The following is a 22,773-nucleotide window of genomic DNA, read 5'->3' on the forward strand; positions in this document are numbered from 1 at the left end:
CTACTCTCGGATTTAATCTTTTTTTTTTTTCTCAGAATCACTCAAGTGGATGGCTTAGCCAGATCAAGTGAAAGCAAGTTACCCCGCTACAGAATGGCATTCCAAAGCACACAAAGTCAGCCCGAGACGCTATAAAGGTTATATTATATAAGCGCAATTCAAATCTGCCCAGTGTCTGTCCATGACTTTAGTTGTTTCCACACAATATTATAACTATCAGATCCCTATGCTGAAAATAACAGCTTTCAATAACCTCCAATGCATGGATCATAATATGCTTAATGGTGCTTCAAGGTAAAACTAAGATGTTAAAAGGTATTCAGAATCAAAAGAAAACTAGTGTTATATTTCATAAATAAGTCAGTTTTATTTCTCAACATATAAAATTAAATCATTTTACTATTTATTCCAGTATGACACATGTTATTCAATAGCTACATTTTTGATAAATAATATTGATGACAATAACAAAATAAAACATTCATTGTTTTGACATGTTTTGCTTTGTCTTTTCCGATAAAGGGAGTTCAATAGCTGCCACAAAACAAGAACACTACTGCCCACGTCAGGAAGGAATGCCACCTTGATCTTGTCTTGTTCTTGAGTTACATTATAGTATACTTTTGAGTTTCTTAAGTGCACAGGTACTATATGCACACACAGGTCTACAGTTGGGTCACGTCTGAAGTTAAGGGTCAAAATATACATAGCACATTGATATCAACAACTTACATCGATTTACAAATATAAATTACATGTTGCTTCATAACGAAGCTACCAAAGGATGCTCCAGTAATATGAAGCGGTTTATAAGTTAAGTATGCTGATGTAGTCACAGCAAACAGTGCACTTCATTAAGTCCTCATGATGTAAGCCCACAATTCCTTGGGAATCTTGTTACAACAAGGAGTTTGTAATTGTTTGGTTTTTTAACCACCCCAATATTTGAATAGAATGCAAATGGCTGCCTGTTCACCCAACGGCCCATGGCGCATTTGGTCTTCCTTAGCCTATGGGATTTAGTCTCTGAACTTGTGGATGTCGTTGGAGAGGCGGTAGAAGGGGTAGGAGGCTTCGCTGGCGTGGGGGCAGTTGTAGGTGCACTTGCATGACTCGATCATCATGACGTTCTTGTTGAAGGTCTCGCCGTCATCACAGCGGAACTTGACACGGATGGTCCGGGTGTCGTGGGGGCTGCAGCAGCGGCCGTCCACGCAACCACCGCAGTACTTGGGCCTGTACTTCTTTAGACTGGAGCAGCCGGCATAGGTGAACTTGACCGGCTGGCTGGACTTCTTGGTTCTACTGCACTTCTTTCCTTTCTGTATGACAGGAAGAGATCTGAGTTTTAGTCATTTACATATCAAACAATGAAACAAAACAATATGTTGTTTTTCAAAATGTTAAAATGTTTTTATTGTTTTTGGGTTGCCATCTTGTGTGGTGAAGTTAATTCAAGCTCACCTTAAGACTGGAGTTAGTTGACTGGGTGCATGGTCGCACATCACAGATCCTTGACTCTTTGGCCAGCCTGCATTCGCTGTTGTTGTTCGTGACTCTGGTGGAGATGCCAGTCCCACAAGTCTTGGAGCACTGGGACCAGGCTGTAGTTTGGACGATGCACTTCTGGTTGCCAAACATTTGGCCCTCGGGCTGCAATCTAAATGCTATACGAAGGACAAATTAAAGGGAAAAATGTTACAATCTAGGATCATGAGATAATCCAATCATTATTTAGGTTTAAAGAAATGACTGCTGGTAAACAGGAAATTATTTCCTCACCTGGTAGGGATTTAAGGCCGCCCTTGACAATTTCAATGAGCTCGTTCCTGTTGGTGAGTTCTCTCTCTGACTCATCTGTTGGCGTGTCTTTGCCAAAGAGCTTCTTAAGGATGTCTGTCTCCTTGCCGTCATCACACACCCACTCCTCACAGCACTGGCCTGCCACCTTCACCAGTCTGGGATTGGCACAGCCAAGGTTGGGCAGGGAGAGCTCCTGAGGGCACAGCGGGACGCAGCCCACAGCCCCGTCGATGCACGTGCACTGGTGTTTACAGTTGGGCTGGAAGCTCTCGCCATTCTGGTAAATCCTGCTGTTGTACTCACATGGCCTGCCTTCCGACTTAGCTACAAAGAAGAAAGAGGTAAAGAAAAAATAAATTAACAAAAATAAACATCTAATGACATCACGTTCATCCAGATATAGATTGGTCCAACTGAAATTCTTCAGCATGCCTATTGAGGGTCGCCAAAGAGGGTTACTGTCAAGGGTACTATTAAGTTTCCCCCAAGCTATATTTTTCGAACCGTTCAAATGTAAACACAAGGTCTGACTTAAAAGCATTTATTCTTCACGTAAGACTATTAGGAAGAGACTGTATGGTTTAAATACATACCTCGGCAGATTCCACGGCTAGTAGCAGCAAAACTGGCCCCAAAGTTGCACTCCAGTCCTTTGGTGTGATCACAAGGCTCGATCAGGCTACAGTCTTCATTCAGCTGCCTTGCACACACTTTAAAGCAGCCACAGCCATCAAGCGCTAGACTAACTCCAGGCGCGCACTTGGGGATGTCCTGCTGGCGCTCACACACGGAGGGGCAAGAAGTAGAGAGGACCTGTACAGCCCAAAGCAAAAGAAAAGAAGTTTAGACTTAACCCTACTCACGGATTGTTACACACTGTTGATCCCAGTATCGTACAACTGTATGACTTGTATTAAATAGCTAGGCATAATAAGTGGATAGCCTGTGTGTCCCATGCCTTAAAATGGTTTAAATCACGCCGATAATCAAAAACTCACCAAGTCAAAAGTCCCAACGAAGAAAACGATGACGGTAAGCATCAGCATCTTGAATCTCGTTCTGGTTCGTAAAATGTAAATCAGATAACAACGTCCGAAAGTCTTTCTTCCTAGGAATCCTAAGTGTTCCAAGCAGTCGTCGCTGTTGGTGCCGTAGATTGTGATTTGTTTTGTAGTCTGTGTAAGAGGCTTCTTAGTTAGGAGTTCAAGCTCCCCGTAGCAGTTGCAGTCTACTGTGGTCCGGGCACCTCCGGACTTATATACCGTAGTGAGCTGACGTCGTTCTTGGCTGCCTGCTGAACTGTTCCAAAACTATGCAAGGAATGTTTCTTGGCGCGTTTTCCATCCACGACTTCGCTCCTCCCTGTCTAACTTTTTTTTTTCTCAAAGAGTGTTTCTCAAATCAATTTTCCCCCCTTGGATCCCTTCTGAACACACTTTTCCGCATCACATTTTCCATTCTTGTCCCTCTGTATTTTTCCCATGCTGACTTTTCATGTCTATCAACGGAGTTCACTCCGGTTTTATTTTAAAATAAACATTTAAAATAATCTAATAACAGTCTACATTTAATTATAGATTTAATCTTACCATATAAATACAACTCTATGGTATCTGCGTTTAAGTAGGCCCATTAGTTGAGCAAATACGCGAGTTTCGAACAAACTATGTAATCGATATGGATGGTTCCGTTTGTTGCGGTTCACTCTTAAACCTAACCCCCCAGTGAGTTGTCGTTGTTAGTTGGCTGCATTTATCGCTATGTTTAAAAAAATCAGTGTGTGTTTCGGTGCTAGGCATAGGAGTAGGAGAAATAGTTAAACAGTGTCTATTTCTGGCTCGCCATTCCCTTTATTCAGTAGAGCTAAGCATATCCAGATGCGTACCAGACCTCAGACGTAACAAAATTGCCATATTTGGTATGGCAGTAGCCTACATTATTAACATATTTCCTCCACGGCCAGCCAACCACAAAGCATTCCTGTCAGTTTAAAGGGTTGTTAAATATGTTCTTGCAGGAAATTCTTTTGAATTCCTTGAGTTCATTTACTTTTCACGTTATCTGTCCATCACAACTCGGAAAGAAGTGGAAATTCCTATTTTCCACAAGACAAATTAGTAGCCTAGGCCTATCTGCTTCTTTTCATCAGGGTCAGGGTCAAAATGATACCCATTATTACAGTCTTTATTTTGTCCAAAGAGTAGCCTAAAGAAAGATGTTTTAATAACGAATAAGCGATTCTATTTTTATAAACGTTATCTTTTGGATAACCTTCGGACCGCTTAGGTAGGATATTTACAGTTAAACAATGTTTGGCCATATAAATACCTCACTTTTTAACCTTCTATGTTGGGTTAGGGAGCTATTCAGCCAGCAGAGACAACCCAAAACAATAGCCCGAGTAACGGAGAGACCACAGTGAAGTGATCCTTCGATGAGTCTCTTTTCTCAAGCGCTCTTACATGTCATGTAGATCGACTTTAATCCTTTTCGTAGGCTATTTCCGTGACACTGAGTTCGCAATGTCATGAAAATATTGCTTATAAATCACCACTTTCAAAATACATAGTAGTTTTCTTTATTCGTCGTTTAAGTAACTAGACGAAGATATGTGTGGGCCTAACAGTGTTGATAAGATGCGACAATGAGATTGCGTTTTTTGATTGTCATAAGCCCCATTCTGGCTTCAGTGAAACATAACATGGGGATAATATATATATATATATCATTGAATGTGATATTGAAGTAGACTACCTACATTTATATTTGTTTTTGTGTGGATTAAGAGTTCCCCTACAATCTGTACACAGCATGTATTGAACTCTTATATTGCATTAAATACAATTTGTATTACGATATCAAAACACTCAATACAATTGACAATACAACATGGATTATGATTTTGTACGCTACTGTTACACTTTGTTGTTAATCGCTCTTGTTTTTCAGGATTGGCTAAATGGATGAACGCAGTTTAGTGTTTGGCATTTAAAGTTGTTTGTAAGGTATTTGACAGCGTGTGTGCCGTTCACTCCTGTGCTGATATAGGAAACAATGTTGTCATCGCACGTCAATGGAGAAAACATGCAGTAATGTTCCTTCCGTAATTACACATTCAGTACAGGAAACAGTCCCCAAGCTGGACATGTGTCTGTAATTGCACTGGCACTCATAATATTTTCCACAAAGGCTGTCTGAGAAGCACCCCATCCTTACTTCCTTTACATAAACACACACAAAACACACACACACACACACACACACACACACACACACACACACACACACACACACACACACACACACACACACACACACACACACACACACACACACACACACACACACACTTTAAGGGAGGAATTCCTTTACATAACCTGTTATTGCACTTTTATGGGAAGAAAGGGAAGACTTTATTTTATTCACTGTTGGCAGCATTTGATAAAAGGGTGTGTGTGTGTGTGTGTGTGTGTGTGTGTGTGTGTGTGTGTGTGTGTGTGTGTGTGTGTGTGTGTGTGTGTGTGTGTGTGTAAACTTAACATCATAACATCAACAAACTTAACAACATAAAGAACAGGGACACATACAATGTGTCCTTGGGAAACATAACTCCTCCCCTCTGCCATTGGCGTTCCAAGTTAAAGACTAAACAGCCTCCATTGCTGTGTATTCCAAAAAAATGTCATTCACATCACATTTGCAGTGTGTACAAGCCATGCATCCTCCCTGTATCAGCTTTTGGGAGGGCTGTAGAGCTGGATGAGGTATACGTTTGAATTTTTGGGGATAAATATTCTCTACAATAGGTGTAGTTCATGTAATACACCTACAGGTGTAATATACAAATGTAGCCCATGCTGCTGATGAGGTATAGGTTTCTTTGAACACCCTGTTGCCATTTGACAATGACACATTACATCAGAATTTTCAATTGTAAACAACATAACTAATACAAAAACATATAAAAGGAAACATTGGGATACCACACATATAAAGACACAATTTTTCTTGCTCAATGTTTTTCTAACTAAAATATTCACCGAAAACACTACCTTCCAGATAGACAAATGGTTCGGTGACAATCAGACTTGGTTGGTCCTGGGGTATAATTGAAGAGCGAGAACGTGAAGAAACCCCTCTTGAGGAGAGGCAGGCATTTATAAGATGGATATATCGGCATGTTCAGCATGGTGAATTTAAAATCAAGCTTTTGGATGCACTCCAACACAGAGATCAGAGAAGCAGGAAAGAGGTCTTTCCTTCTCTGGTGTAAGAATGTGTCCTTTCCAGAGTTTTATGCACTGAACACCACTGAGGGTTGAAGCTCAGTACATAAATAATAATTATAAAAATGACGGTGGTATTAGGCATCACTTCCTGTATTCTTCCTCCGGATCATTGAGTATACGGGCAAAATCTGACAAAATGTAATTTATTTTTAAAAAACTGTTACAGTGTAGATTTAACCAGACCAAAAAAGGATCAGAGTAACAGGAAGCCCTGAAATATTGTCAAATAAAGAGCATAAGTTATTTATGTAGCGAGCTGTTAGTCTCTTTCATTTTGTTTCTACATAAAGGAAAGTGATCTCTGGCCTAAAAGGGTTTTGTGTGGAAGAACGTTACCTTGTTGTGAATAATTGGAAGTCAGCCACCCCAAACTGATTTGAAGGGTAGTACAAAATACTGTGTTTACAGCTATTGGCAATAATTGGGTACACAGTGTACTTAATATGCTATTTACTGTCCGCATCAATAAAGTGTGAGCACTTCTGTCCCACATATTCTTTTCAGATTCCAACTGTTAGTTTGAGCTTACCAGACAAATAAGAGGCGTGGCTTTTAGTTCTCCTTTCATTGCAGCTGGAAGGAGATCTCTGCTTTCACTCATTTTGTTTATGGCCACAGAATGTACCAGCCAGGTGTGCATATGAGGGCTTTCCTTCATCTGAAGTAACCCAAATTCCTTAGAACAGAGCACGAGACAGAAAAGGGAAAAGAAGGGAGGGTTAGGGGTATAGTCTCCTTCAAACCAGACATCCATCCACTATGTGAAATGATGGAAAATCGGGGGGGGGGGGGGGGGGGGGGGGGGGCAGGCGCAGGTGAATGGGGAAGTAGATCCTTGCTGAAGTGGAAAATGGAATGTGGAGCTTGTGGAATGTTTAAAGCAGTCAGGGATAATTGAGTGAATCTGGGACAAGAAAAGACAAACGGTAAGGGGTGTGGAAGAATGTGCCTCTGGGATGTCTGAAGAAAAATTCCATCCTGGCTTTCATTCGAGCTAGAGCCTAAGATTGGACTGTAGGAGGATAAACGCCGTTGGCTCCGTCAACTTTTTAAAACATTCCCGACTTATTTATCACTCGTGAAATATTAAGAAAACGTTGTTAATTAACAATAATTAATTAATTAATAACATGTGCCCTATATTACAAATGCATCAAATCCACATCATGTAATAAAACACAAAAACAATGAGGCTGGTAAAAAAAAAGTACAATTTCTAATTATTATAGGCCTATTACAAACCCTATTTATTTGGAATCTTGACAAAGTGAATGAACGCGATTACACATGTCTGTTGTGAATCGTCACCGCGATGACAATTTTTTCGTTCGGATAAAGCATGGTCTGGAAGAATGTGCCTCTGGGGTGACTGAATAGCTTCTAACATGACTATTTGTGGCTAAATAAAAACGTATTGGAGTTCTAATAAATTCTCAAGTTGTTTATGAATTGTGGTTTAGCGGATTGTCTACTGTTGGGCTGCCTGCCTGTATTGCTGCGATCAGGACTATACTGGGAGCTCATACAATTTTTACACGTGACGATTTGTGCGCGTCATCACCAGAGGGCTGTCGCTTTCCTAAATATTGGAGTTGTAGCACGCTACTGTAAAAAATCAAAAAAACAAAAACAAATCTAAACAAAAACAGCACAAAAGGAAGCCACCAGCAAGTCGTAATCGGTTAACTTATAGAAGGCATTTCCATTCATCCGCGGTTTATAGAGTTTCTTTCTCTTGGAAACTTGGTAGAAAAACATGGAAGGTTTTGGTAAATTCACCCACGCTGTCGTCCGGGGTATCCCCACATCGCTTGCGAAAGAAGCACTCAGGACGGACCAGTTGGACGTGGACCTCCAGAAGGCTCAGAAGGAGCATGAAGTGTATGTGGATGTCCTGAGGGAGAAACTCGGTCTGCAGGTGATCGAACTCACCGCGGACGAGTCCCTTCCCGATTGCGTGTTTGTTGAAGATGCAGCCGTGGTTTGCGGTGACACCGCGCTGATTACCAGACCCGGAGCACAGAGCAGGAGGAACGAGGTAAAGTGTCAGTACATTTTCACTGCCGATAGCATGCGTCAAAAAATAATGAATAATATGTTGATTTAAATTGGGAAGATCTAATCATTTCCGTGCCTAGGCGCTTAGTGTCTTTTCTTCTAATATCGAGTTTACAGTTAAACCAAAACAGAAATTGTGGATGAAAGGATATGGTCAAGGCATCACCAGGCAACACCCTTCTGATCACCACCAGTCTATGTCATACAGTGATGTGTGTTAATGTACATATAAGCGTTAAGAGATCGTACTATACGCCCTTAAACAATAGCCTCTAAACATGACCATTTAGTTGATTGTGGAAGATGTAACATGATTCATAAGCCTGCATAAGGTATAGGCCTACGTAAAAGTGTCTTAATAAGTATAGTCCCCTATAGTAAAGTATAGGGGAACATTATGACGTTAAGATGGAATGAGCCTTCATAGCCTGGTCTGGTTTGCTGAATTGTTTGTGTGATCCCACCATGTGCTGGCACACAAGTCTCTGTGTGACAATGAAAACAAGAGAGACGGTAGAAAAGTTACTGGTTGAAAGCCCTTCTGTCGTGTCAAATCAGAGTGACTAATGTAGATGTATGCTGTATAGTTCAGTCTACCAGTAAACAAGACTAAATCAAGAATCTTTCTCTTCAGGGTTTCTTACCGTCTTCCCTGTCTCTTGTGTCTTTAGTAGCCTTATTGTCTGTCCCTCTTTTGTTGTTATGTATTCACAGAGTGTATTCTATCTATTCTCACTGGATACCTATTGTTATTGTTGGGTTTGTGTATTATTATTATTATTATTATTATATATTTTTTTATCAACATTGGCCTTTCCGCATCTAAATGTCCAAGGCTGCCAAACTGTATGGAGTGGCTATTTATGCTACTGAAATCTTAAGCTTGGTAGCATCAGTGCTACCACCTAATTTAGTAAGCCTACAGCAATTCTAAGACAGGGTTAGACAGGGATATTCAGAAGTTCTGACTCGCTCTGCTCTGATCCTGGTATGGCCAAGTGGCAATTGATGATGTCATGTTCAGTATTCCAAAATAAACAAATGTGGTCACAATGTTAATGATTCTTAATCGTAGTTCCAATTTATTAATTCTAAACAACTGACTATATTTTGTAAGAAGTCTTTAGTAAGTTGGCCTGATGTTTTTTGTGAATGGAGTGGTACCAGCAGCTACTATGTAAATTATAGTATCTAATCAACCAGCCTATAGTAATCTTAGTAAAGTACTATTATTAAGTGCCAAGACGTACAACATACAATAAGTGTGTACATTAAGTGCCAGGATGTACAACATACAATAAGTGTGTAAGAGGGGTATTTTTAGGAGAGTAAGGGAGGAGAAGGGTCAGTGGGGTGTAGGGGAGGAGGCTATGCAGAGTCCAGGTGAACTCTGATCTAGTGAGTCTTGAGTCTCTTGCAGAAGCTGGTGAGGGACTTCAGCAGGGAGCTCGTTCCACCATTGCTGTGCCAAAACAGAAGAGTTGTGACCCTGTTCGATCTTTGATTGCTCTTAGTGATTGCTGTACCAGACGTCCAGCTGAGGTACTTGAGCAGAGCTGTTTTGTGTGGGTGTGTGGTCTGACTAAGGCTTGGAGGTAGGCAGGTGCCGTTCAATTGACCGCCTGGTAGGCCACTACCATCGTCTTGAATCTGATGCAAGCTACTACAGGGAGCCAGTGGAGATATCGGAATAGGGGGGTCACATGGGAGAATTTTGGTAGGTTTAACACCAGGCATGCTGCAGTGTTCTGGATTAGCTGCAAAGGTTTAATCGTGGAGGCAGGGAGTCCAGCAAGGAGCGAGTTGCACAAGTCTAGTTGGCAGATGAGGAGCACTTTGACCAGGACCTAAGCTGCTCCCTTCGTGAGGAAGGGCTGAATCCTGAATGCTAATGTTGTAGAGAGCAAATCTGCAGGATCGGGCCACCGCAGTGATGTTTGCAGTGCAACATAACTGATTGACCTGTACCACACAAAGGTTTCTGCGGTTGGTGATGGACATACCGCAATGTTCTCAACAGTGACCAATTAGTTCCGCTTTTAATTCACTTCAACCATACCTATTAATTAAAAAAATGAACCAGATGAGTGTAAGCCCCTCCATCATTAAATGGTTCCACTCGTTTTTAACTCAGAGAACTCAGAATCTCAGAGTTAATAACACCTTCTCTGACTCTAAAGTCATCAGCACAGGTGCACCCCAGGGCTGTGTCAGTTCACCAGTGCTTTTTACGCTGTATACAAATGACTGCATCCGCAGCCACTCAGAAAACTTTATTTTTAAGTTCTCAGACGACACTGCCATCCTGAGCCTGCAGCACCAGCACACTGCCCCCTCATCATATTTTACAGAGGTACAGAGTTTGTTCGGTGGTGTGATGAGAACCACCTCACCATAAACACCAAAAAGACAGAGGAGATGGTGTTGGACCCTAAAGCCATAGGGGACCATACTCCACTGTGCATCCATGGGGGAACAATCAACCAAGTCAGCTCTTATAGGTACCTTGGTGTCCATCTGGATAACTGTTTCAGTTGGCAGGTTCACATTGATTACCTGTGCACTCGTCTCCAGCAAAGACTGTACTTCCTATGTAGACTCAGGGTGTTTGGTGTCAACCAGAGAGTTATGTTATTATTTTATCAGGCCGTGTTAGAGAGTATTCTGAGGTATGGGATGTCTGCTTGGTACGGTAACCTTTCTGTCCAGCTGAAATCAAAAATTGGGCGCCTGATTCAATCCGCTATGAAGGTGATGGGGAGGTCTGAAAAGCTCCCCATGCAGTCCATCTATGAGCAGTCTGTGCTCAGACAAGCTGAGAAAATCTTGTCTGACCAGACACATATTCTGCACACAGAATACCAGCTTCTTCCATCAGGACGCTTCAGAGTCCCCACTTGCAGGCTGAACCGTTTTAGGAATTCATTTGTGCCCACCTCAATTAAGATCCTAAATGCTCCCAGGACCATACAAACTGTGCAATTGTACTATTGATCATGACCCATGGTATAATACAGTGGGCGAGGGAGGGTTTTGGGTGGGTGTGTGTGTGTATGTGTGCATCGCACTGTTTCTTGTATACTGTGTATATGTTATATGTGGCCTGGGGCCTATATGTATGTATTGTCAGTACCTGTACTGTTATTACTGTAAAGCAGCTTTATATGACAGCATTGGAGTCCAAGACAAATTTCCTTCCAAGGACAATAAAGTGTATCTTACCTTATCTTAATATGTCCATGTGAGGGCCATCTTTCGCTGGCACAAGGAGGAGCTCAGTCTTGCTGAGGTTAATCTTCAAATGATGGGCAGTGCTGATGTCAGCTAGACATTCTGAGATGCATGTTGCAATCAGGGTGCTGTCAGAGAAGCGGGAAAAAGAGGAATAGTTTATGAAGTGTCGCAGTCACAGTGATAGGAGAAACCGTGAAAGCTGACTGATGAGGGTCAAGCTGATTGTTTTGTGAGAGATAGGAGGACAATTGGTTAAAGATAGGTGTCCAGTGTTTTAGAAAGATATGAAAGAAGAGATATGTCTGAGTTCCGGATGTCGGTGGTGTTAACGGTGGGTTAACAGTGGGTTAAAGGAGCGGCTTGATTCTAGCAGTCTTAAAATATAGTAATTATTTGCCGTTGATCATCACTGTTTGTGTGTGAAACACCCAATGTGGTATACTTTTGAATAGGGATGGGTCAGAATATTAGATTATTTGATTATTCGTTCCTGAGGGTCAAAGTCGATTTTTAACATTTGGACCGTTAACATTTTTTCCCATTCAAATAAACAAGAATTAACGGACGGAACTAATGTTGGTTCTGTAGCATTAATAGTTAATCATGTACAGAAAAACAATATACACAATACACAAGCATAAATATTAATATATATATGCATACAACACAAACACTGATCACTGTTAAAGTTAGTTTTTTTGCGTTTTAAGATATTAAGTGATTTCTTGCCGATGATCCATGGCTGCCTTTGTGAATGTTGGCACACATCGAATAATCGATTATTCGTTCATACCACCCACTGATTATTCGACCATGAAACCACCAAAATTTGAGTTATTCACATCCCTACTTTTGAAGTTGATCCCTGCTTCCCAATACACTGACATCCGGTAGATTTTACAGGCAACCAAACATATTCAGAATAACCACAATCAGGTTCTGTATTAACATTGCAGCTAATTGTTTGTTAACTTTATTGTGTCATACCTTTGATGTGACAACAAACTGCTTAAAGGACAATTCCGGTATTTTGAACATTGATCCCCCTTTCTGGTTTGTCTAGGATGAAATAGAGTGGTTGATACCGAAATTTTGACTATTGGTCCTGTCTCGGGTATTTGGCTCATTTAGAATCGCCCCTGCCTGCTTCAGAATGGCTGACGACGTGCATTCACATTCGGTTGTAGTCTTTTTGCTCGGTTCTAGCCCTACTGTTGGGACGAAGAACCGAGCGAAAAGACTATAACCAAATGTAAACAGCCCCCCTTTCCGTTTCTGGCCAACGAGCAATTCCAACGAGCAACGAGTCTTCCAACAGAAATCAAGGGGATTTACAAAATGTGATAAATGTGCAATAAAACAGGACAGAGTGAATGCAGCCAGCCATTCTGAAGCAGGCAGGGGCGATTCTAAATGGGCCAAATACCCGAGACAGGAACAATAGCCAAAATTTCAGTGTCAAACTCTCTATTTCATCCTAGACAACCCAGAAAGGGAGCTCAATGTTCAAAATACCGGAATTGTCCTTTAATTTCAACTTAAGCACTAACTTAAGCATTAGTTAAGACATGACTTGCCTATTGGTTGTGCAACCGAATAAGGTAAACTGCTGGTTTGAAACAAACTAATGGTTACTAAGGACTTAGTAAGGACTTTACACACAGACCGTAACAAACGTACAAGTATCTGGTACAACTCAATCCAGGGGAAGTGCACACACTGCTTCTGTGATGATGCGATATTTGTCAGGAGAATTTTCATTTTGCTAAAGAGATAGCTGTTTTTAGTTTTGGTGATAACTCTCACTCCCTCCGTGCTGTTTTCTCATTGCATTGCAAAGGCTGGACTAGCATATTAATTTTTGTTTCAGAGCTAACTTCTAGAGTAACTTTTGCAGTGCTATAGAGAGGACACAGTAAGCTTAGATGGTGGTTTGCTTTTTTCGAGACGGGGAAGGAGGATCAGAGGGCCAAGGTTTAAGAGTGCCGGTTCGCTACTGACTTATATATATATATATATATATATCTCTTTATAATAGTTTTTCTTCTTTTTTAGATATAATGAATGAGTAGAAATTTTGTCTTTATCAAGACTGAAAACTGAATGCATTAATGCCGGCTGCTTTGCCAACATTTTGTCCTCCATAAACCAACTATTACTTGCTGCTTAACTCCTGATGGCTGGCTGCTTAAGCCCAGTCTTCGAGAAAAAAATTTTATGCCCTTTTTTAGAAAATATAATTACAATGTTAATGTATTAAAAAAGCTATAAAAATCTAGTTCTTAGGTGGTACTATTTAGCGTGGAAACAGGAGGGAACTCTGCTCCAAAGACACAAAGTTTATGACACATTCTCACAGACGTAATATTTAGGTCTCAGTTCATGCTGTTTATTTGCCCTTGCCGGGCCCCTTTCCGGTCACGCCTCACAAGGTCTGCCCCAAACTAATGCCAGACAAGCACGTAAGCAGTGTTTTGACTAGACAGGGCGGCAGATGCAGATTCCTCACCACCCACACTCCAAACCTTCCTTTCCATCTTCATCTCGTTTTCCATACGGAACCGGCCTGGCTTCCTTCAGGGTAGCTTCACATCCGTATGTGAAGGAAGAAAAGCAGGAGGCGTGAAAGTGGGGGGGGGGGGTTGGGGGGCTGGGGGGCAGTGTTAGCCTGCAAGTTCGATTTTGGGCAGAGGTCAATGATCATTCTCCAACCGTCTGTCACATTCCTGCCACTTCTAGCCTGAACTGTCTGTTTGACAATCCGCATCTGGCGTGTACTCCAGATGCGATTCCAGAAATGTATAAAAAGAAAACACATTAAATAATAATAATGTTAATAAAAATAATGAATGCAATAAAAAGAACCCAACGTTAACTGGCGATGCGAGTGACATTGCTAACAGAGTCCCTTAAACGACTGTATTGAGAGCGCACAAGTGTATTAAAGCTAAATTTTTTTCTCAAATTCCAAAACTAAAAGAAAGTGAATCTAGCCGTTCTCGCCTTGGCATACAAAATTATTTTCTCGCATCTTTAACGAGTTTTAAATTTGAATTTGTTTTACAAGCTAAGCCCCTGATTTATTTTTCAGAGAGGCCTTCCTTACCCAGTATGCACCAGTACATGGATATATATACATGGAATGAAGGGAAGGTAAGGCATCGTAGTCACTTATCATCATTATTATCATCAGGCTGAAAGATTACTCTTTTTTTGTATGTTTATGAAACGGCGTGCTGCTGTGTGAGGCACATGCTGCACTGCCCTCCTCTTCATGTGTGCAGTGCAGGGTTTTGTGTAAAGAGGTTTGCCACGTGATCAAAAGACACAACCCTCTCCTCCTCACTCACCAGGACCTTAACCCCACATACACACTCGCACCCAGACACTATCCCCTTAGCCACCTCCTTCAGGTTCGCTTACCCCAAACACACCGGGCGAACCGCCGGTCTGCCAGACAGCTACAGAACAGCTTGCATACAGGAAGTCCACTCAGCCGCATAGGACTCAGGACAGCGGGGTCACGGACAGGCCATAGCAGGGCGGTGTGAGAAGGTCTGGTTATGGCTTTTTGTGAGACGGGTTGGAGGCGAAAACTGGAAAGTGTGAGATTTGAGAGCTGGTGACTCGACTGGGAGAGCTAGTAACGCTAACGTTAATCCCAGCTGAGCTCGACGTGGCTATCTTTAGCTGTGCATTCTAGAACAGTCAATGTTTTTACATTGCTGGATTTCGATCGAGTACCCCTGGCTTTTCCAAAACCAAACCTTTCACAGAGTTGTAACAGGTAGGGTGAAAGTATTTTTTGTTGTATTTCTAAGTTGGAAAGGTGTTGTTTATTCAACAGATATTCACACTCTGAAATACAGCTCTGTGGCACAGGGCTCCAAGTGTCACGCATTGAGCGCAGCAGTCACTCATTTCGGTCTTCTGTCATGCACTCCCGCCACATATTGTATTTCTCACGCGGAAAATCTAGCCTATATTTAATATGCCGCAGCGCCCACAATTTCTCTGGTGGCGCCGCTCTCACTATGGAGGAATCAAGCACGTCTTCCCTGGATTTCTTAGTCGAGCCTGCCACTTATCAGCCAATCAAGGGTAAGATTTAATGCAGAAACCAATGAAAATAAAGCATATCCTGGGTTTGTGACTCACAAACACATGATGCAGAAATTGAATAAATACTAACCACTTGTATTTGGTTTAATTGTCAGTGCCATGTGTCAAATCTTTTCTGCAAGTCTGAGCAATTATTAATAACAACAAAAAAACACTAATAATAATATTATTAATGAAACACCCCCATTCCCGCGGGGGGGAGGGGGGGTGGTGGACATATGACGGGGGCGGGGTGGGGGGGGGGGGGGGGATGTCACTCTTGCCTGTCTTCAAAACTTGAGAGCCCTGGTGACAGGAAACTAAAAACTTGTTTACCGGTATGAGTCCTGTGTCTCTTACTTTTCAAAATGTTCCCAATGGATGTTAATCGCTGTTAAGAAGTGTATCCCACTAGCTCTATAACAGTAATAAGCAGGTAAAGAACTGCATGGCCAATGGATCTCTAGTGTGGGTGTTACACACGTATGTACAGTATATAATACAGATTAAACTGACTTTCCACAGGGCTCCAGAGTGGGATCAATTTGGTCGCATGAGACTAAAGTATTTAAGGGTGCGACTAATAATTTTTCTACATTGCATTGGTGCACCTGACGCTGCCCAGCCAAAAACATAAATTTCCTTCGCAATCACATTATCTCTCTGTGATTGTTCTCTTGTGACCGAACTCACACTCATGGTAGGATCATATCGTGGTCTAAACCAATAAGAGAAAGAGCTTGATCGGGTCTTTGCCTCTGATTGGCTGTGGTCCTGTTCACTGCTTGTGTGTGTTTTAAAAATTGCGAGCGACCTGGGCGCCAGAGTAACTGAAATGGAGAAAGAAAAGAAACGCGACAAAAGACGAGGGAAAATGAAGCGAGGTAGAAACATAGAAAGTTTTTTCATTAAAAAAACTACGCCTACTGTTCAAACCAGCCTCTACTACTAAGAGTCTGGACCCCACGACACGCACAAACTTAAACACACAATAAACAGCAGGTGTGTTAAAAAAAAACACTGCGTGTTAAACAACCCAGCTGCTCCTGGATAAAAGGACAGCGTGGATCCGTCTTCCATCTCCTCTCCCTCTCCCTCTCTCTTATTATTGAACAAGCTTACAACAAGCTGTCCGTCTTCAATCTCCTCTCTTTCAAATAAAGACAAGCATTTCTCTACACCTAATTCTTGTTTAAAAATCATTCACATTATATGAAAGTTATGGAGAGCGATTAAAATGTGACCTTATGGCGTTAAAGGCGATGCAATGAAAAATATGGGTGCACCTAAATTTTATGCTTGTGCACCAAAAAAAAAAAAAGTTAGGCGCACCATATCAACCAATGCAAAAAGTTAGTCTGGAGCCCTGTTCCATATGTGGACTTTGGTGGAAACTATCTGAGACTTTTTCACACAAAAAACACCTATATGATGTATGTATGGGAAGTAGTATAGATCTCTGGTCGCTGCCAGAGTTAAATCTATGTGTGGGACAGGAATGAGCAACTTGTTAAAGAAGTACATTGTAGTAAGATAGATCACTCTTGAAATACCATGTCTACTGGATTGATGTTTTCGAATGTTTCCCCCGATATTAGGGGGTAAAAGGTATATGACGCCATTGACATGACCAAATGTAACGGACCGTTACCATGAATAAAACAACAGTTTTATTCACAGTGTTAGAGCATTGTTGGAAACAATTTAAATGAATGAAGGTGAAGGTAACATTAACATTAATTTAAAATTATATATTATGTATTGTCATAACCTGGGAAATCCAGACCCACATCTAGAAAGCTGTAGGGTCTGGCAACGAGTTATGAAAATGGCCCAACTCAAGGATAACACTACGACCAATCAGAAGAATACAAGGGGTGACGTATCCAGACCAGTGGAGCTAACTAATAGATAAGACTCTTGCCGTATCCGGACGGTAAAACAGCAACGCAGCAGCATCTTGCCAGCCTATTCTTCATCATCCTTGTCATGGCTTCTCTCTCTCCCCAGTCTGCCAGCTTAAACCAACAATATACACACTTATGAGCTAGAAAGTTAGATTATACAGTTTGTCATGGTCCGGAACAATAAGGATCTATCTTAAGGCTGCTTAGCTTTCTTGGGTTTTTATTGACAGTTACACCAACCTTAAATATATTATCTTTGGAATCTTTGGAAAAAATGTCTCCAGTGGAATGAACACATGTGCCTGCCTTTTAATATGGGCCCAATCCATCATAGCATGGTCTATTTTTGTCTTTTTACAAGCATATTTATCATTTTGCTGTCAAACGTGTGTTTGCAAAATGTTGGCTTTATATATTACGTTAAATATTACAGAGATTGGTGCCAATGTTTTACCCCGATTCTGAGCTTTTTTCGTTGGGATTTACAATCAAGACCTACTCATTCCTCTCAATGGTTGTTGATCAGATAAAGAAGGCCCTACATATGAGTAGTTGGGTCGATGATGGTTGTAGGCTCCCTATGCAGCCCAGTGTTTGATGTAGCTTCTTTGGATTGTGATGTCACAAAATCAAGTCTAAAAACAAGCCTCCATATTGTAATGTACTTTTTCATTGTGTAACGGTTACAATCATTTCTCCTTGCATTCCACATGGCCACCCTCTGCTGCCACTGGATTTGGTACATTTCTGGACAGAAAGGGTTTTCCCTTAAATGATGTGTTGAGTGACTTGTTAAAACACGTCTTCTTCAGCAGTTCATTGTTTGTCTCACTTGCACATCGGTCAGAGAGTGAGTCAGGGGGCTATGTGTGGGCCTGGTGCTAGAATATTCTCCAATTGTCAGGAGAGCCACAGTAGGCCACCTGGATGGATTGGGGGGGGGGGTGCTATTTGTGGGCCTGAGTGCGTGCAGCTTTTGCAGGTATATGTAAAAGACAATTGGGTATGTAAGGCACACAAGGACAATGGGGAATCAAACCTGCTGTGAGTAAATTCACCCATTATGTACAGATTTCAGTTGATTTAATTGTGGGATCGTATTTAATTGAAAGAATCATGAACCATTGGAACTACAAAAACTACACTAAATTTAGGTTGTGTGTGTGTGTGTGTGTGTTTCTGTCTGCTGTTTAAGTACACGTGTGCCTGCATCTAAGTACACATACATATACTTGTTGTATGTGGTTGAAGTCATAAGAGGCAGGGCAGCTAGAGAGCTGGTAGGTGTGCGTGTGCTTGCTACTCTGCCCCTGTCTGCCCTCGTCTGTCACAGTGGGGTGTGATGTCCGCCCGTCAGTCTGTTCTCACGCCAAGCTTCAGACTCCAAGACTTCTGCTGTCCTAGATAATTCAAATCCCAATATATAGTGTGAACATACACGGCATGAAATAAATGTTAATGCCTAAACAAGTGACAAATATATACGCAGACTCTCACCAAGTGATGCATGTGGAAAAGGATGCAGACACATACAAGCTCATTGTGTTACCCTCATATACTGAGTGTACAGGTTGAGTAGCTGGTTTTCTGTTGGCTATCAAGGGCCCATATTTACTATTCTTGTACACTATTTGAATGCTGTTGCAGTCCTTGACAAAGAAGTGTGTTTGTATTGGCTCAAGAGTTACGGTGGAGCTGATTAAAAGAGGTAGTTAAAGAGATGCAATATACATATTTTAGACTTCCAGTCATTGTTTGATGTTCCATGTTTTAGTCAAAAGTATTACAGCATATTATATAGACATTGCTTCCTTAGTACAGTTTTTATGATGATACACAGAATAATTTTCATTGTATATCAGCTTTAATGGCCAACTCTTTATTATGTTGCATGTTAATTCTCACTTCTAGCAAATCCTATAATCGTGTATGTATGTTTATTTGCTTGCATATTTCCAGATCACATGCCCCCTTCCTTTTACCCTACATATGATGTGATGTATAACTTAGTGAGAGTTGCAAGAGTTGTGAGTCATTTCCTTCCTAGCGAACAAACTGCATTGACAGTAGCAGGTATGGACTCTGACAAGACAGGACAACAGCCACCCGAGGCACCTTAATCCATTCAGGGGCTCAAACTACAGTCCTATGGAGCGCTGCTTATCATGGCAGCCATGTATCACTCAGGTGTTTGACCGGAATTCTTTTCTTATTTTCCTAAAAGTAAATGTATGCTTTGGACTGCTGTTCTTCCTCCTTAGTGTTTTCTGAAACTAAGAAACCAACTGCAGAGTAGAAATTCTGATTCCTGTTGACCCCGGTGCGTGTATGCCCAGTGTATTTGTATGGTCACGTGATATTAGTTTCCATGCTTGTAGTATGGACAGAGATTGTTCTAAAATGCTCCCATTGGATGCTTGGAAAAGAAAGACACCAACACTGGCAGGAATTGTTTTATAGGGTGTGTTTGTTTTTCACTGAAATATGGAATACTTTGAACTTCTTTTTTCTTTAATTTTGCAAAATGTTCAAGTTGTGGCAGGTAAACCTATGGTTAATGGCCACCAATTTACTGTATGTATTTTCTTTTTTTATATATTACATGCCAAGTTAAAGTCATTGGTTCTTTGAGGTAACTATTGGTAATTGGTTAGATAATAATTAGTTAAATTGGCCCATTTCCAGCCTGCTAATGAATCACCAACCAAAAGTAACTAAAGTTAATCAACTAGAGAGGGGGTAAAATGTCAGAGTGCACCACTAATCTTTAAATACCTGGCAGTTGGCCTTTTTCAACCCCTAGTCATCCGGAGGGGTCAGTGTTTAGGGCCAGGGGAAAATCAAGCTTGACCGCATGAAGGGTTTCCCACCATGAGCTCATCTAATTGCTCAGCAACTCCGGACCCACAATAAGAACTCATCCACTTGGTCCCAGAGTGGTTGGAGTCCTGCAAAGACGTCCGGAAGTAAACAAAAAATCACGCACGCAGGCACGCATGCACACACACGTATCACTGTTACAGTGGTACATCAAACACGCATGTCATTAGAGCAGGTTAATGATAATTAAATGAAAGCAATTATCCCCCCTGCCCTAAACCTAACCCTTGTATTCACGCCAAGGTAGAATTATTTTATTTATTTATTAATCCATGTCACTATTTGCGCTATAATCCAATGTTTACTTACACTGTGGTACGTGAATATACGTTGGTTTTCATAACATGAAGGTGTCCAGTTGTATCGCGACAGTTTCCTTTTTGGATACCAACTTTATATGAATGGGGGTATAGTTCAATAGTTATTGAACAGGGAAACTAACGTCTCCACAACACACCCACTTATTATAATCCCCGTCATCCATGAAAAGCCATCACTACACTATTGGAATAAACAGTAATACTTTAATCCTCTAAATTCATTGGATATTTTCGTTCACTAGGCTAAATAGGTTGAGTATCCATCCATCCGTTCATTCACCGGCGAGATTATTATAGAAATATGCTGAAAATTTGCATTGCGGCTGATGCAAATAATTGTTAACGTACATGTAGACTTTATTGTTCATCAGTCCTACCCACATTTTTCAGATGTGGGTAGGACAGCGTTGCTGTCTGTCCCGCCTTGGACAGACACAGTTTGTTTTTACAGTTTTTACAGTGAGTTTTGGAGCTCTCACTCCGCAGTAATTGAGTGATCACATTATGTCAAGATAACACTGCATTATTTTTATTTCATACATTTTGCTGTTATTATCATTCTTTACTGCATTTCTTTTTTTTTCTACATTATTTTGGCCTGGTGGGGGTTCTCATCTGTACAATTATAGGGTAAACACTGCTAATGGTTACAAAAAAGCTGCAGACTTTATCTTTACATGGACGTAGTCCGAAGTAGACGAGACAAAACACAATGTATTTAGTTCTAAATACACACACACACACACACACACACACACACACACACACACACACACACACACACACACACACACACACATTATTTTAAATGGTTCACCATTATGATCCCAATCCTAATGAAATCCTAATGAAACTCCTGAATCGTGGTTTGTAGTACCTACACATGCTTATTGTACCATTTACAAAGCTTTTCAATGTAGTTTTCATTTCAATGTATTTCGATGCCCAGTGTTTCTTTAGAAATCCATAATTAATACTGTAGTATTTCATCGTTATGTAGCTTTCTGTAATGTGGGAAATGTACATTTTTCTCCTACTTGATGCTTTTTGTCTTTCTTGCAAATGTAGGAAATGTCGCATGAACCATTGGAAGATGAGATGTGTGATTTTATAAAAAATAATGTATTTCATGATAAAACGTTTCTAGGACAAATGTGTTATTGGCCATGGCAAACTCTAGTTTTGGGGAATTGTTTGAGAAGTTTTACTACTAGCGTTCACTACAGTATTAAATGTTATGATTATATTATGAAAAGTTTCAAGCATATGGATTGATATAAATATTTATGTAACAACAATCTAACATTTACACAGTTATAAGCGCATATATATTTATATTATACATACTTAAATCCAATTAATTGTATTTGACCCTACTAGTTTGAGACACTATATACTTACAGAATATACTTAAGTGTTTGAAATATACTTGGGTTAACCTGGCAGGGGGTGGGCGTTTCAATGGTCTGTGATCTGCTCTGTCTCCGGTGACGATAGCAAGGCTGCGTAAAGGCGACCTCAGCTGTGAACTCGGATAAGTCATGAGCATTACGTCAGTCCATTACACACACTTAATGCCCCTCCCCCTCTCTCCGCCTGCGACCCAAGACCCACTCCCAGAGAGAGAGAGAGAGAGAGAGAGAGAGAGAGAGAGAGAGAGAGAGAGAGAGAGAGAGAGAGAGAGAGAGAGAGAGAGAGAGAGAGAGAGAGAGAGAGAGAGAGAGAGAGAGAGAGAGAGAGAGAGAGAGAGAGAGAGAGAGAGAGAGAGAGAGAGAGAATCTTGCAGAGGGCGTCATGTAACATCAGCCCTTTCCCCCTCTGACCTCATGCTGCCTCTGCCAACCCTTCCCCCATCTGCATGGAAGATAGAGGGATGACATCATCACCGGCTGGCGACTCCATGTTTTGTTCTCCCCTCTGTGGCCCCAAATTTTCTATCAGACAGAAGAATGCAGCCTACACGGCATTCAGACAGAGTGGGCAAGAGGAAGCAAAAAATAATAACATTTTGACTCTGCGGTAGGGAAGGGGCAGGAGGGTTTGGTCCTTGGGCCGAAGGTAAAAAAACGACAACTATCTTCTTTGCTTACTTCTTTCTTTTGAAAACCCTTTAGTTTTCCTCCATCTCTCCCCCCCATATTTCCCCTCCACTCTGCCATCCCCATGTGGTATGAAAGTGAG

At 41.2% G+C, this 22,773-nt stretch overlaps 2 protein-coding genes across 2 annotated transcripts in view; one reads left to right on the forward strand and one right to left on the reverse strand.

The window, feature by feature from the left end:
• Positions 1 to 353: 353 nt before the first annotated feature.
• Positions 354 to 3,083, reverse strand: ccn1 (cellular communication network factor 1). Its single transcript, XM_084473368.1, has 5 exons — positions 2,802 to 3,083; positions 2,397 to 2,616; positions 1,783 to 2,127; positions 1,465 to 1,667; positions 354 to 1,322 (listed from the first exon to the last, which is right to left on the reverse strand). Exons 1-5 carry the CDS (start codon positions 2,847 to 2,849, stop codon positions 1,020 to 1,022), a joined length of 1,119 nt encoding a protein of 372 aa, XP_084329494.1. The 5' UTR covers positions 2,850 to 3,083; the 3' UTR covers positions 354 to 1,019.
• Positions 3,084 to 7,670: 4,587 nt separating this feature from the next.
• ddah1 (dimethylarginine dimethylaminohydrolase 1) overlaps positions 7,671 to 22,773 on the forward strand; it is a 52,609-nt gene continuing 37,506 nt past the window's right edge. Inside the window, exon 1 of the mRNA XM_084472717.1 lies at positions 7,671 to 8,130. Coding sequence (XP_084328843.1) covers positions 7,849 to 8,130 — 282 coding nt within the window. The 5' untranslated portion in view covers positions 7,671 to 7,848. The remainder of the gene's footprint in view (positions 8,131 to 22,773) is intronic.

The sequence above is a fragment of the Micromesistius poutassou genome (assembly GCF_964030765.1).
Source record: "Micromesistius poutassou genome assembly, chromosome: 9".
NCBI lineage: Eukaryota > Metazoa > Chordata > Actinopteri > Gadiformes > Gadidae > Micromesistius > Micromesistius poutassou.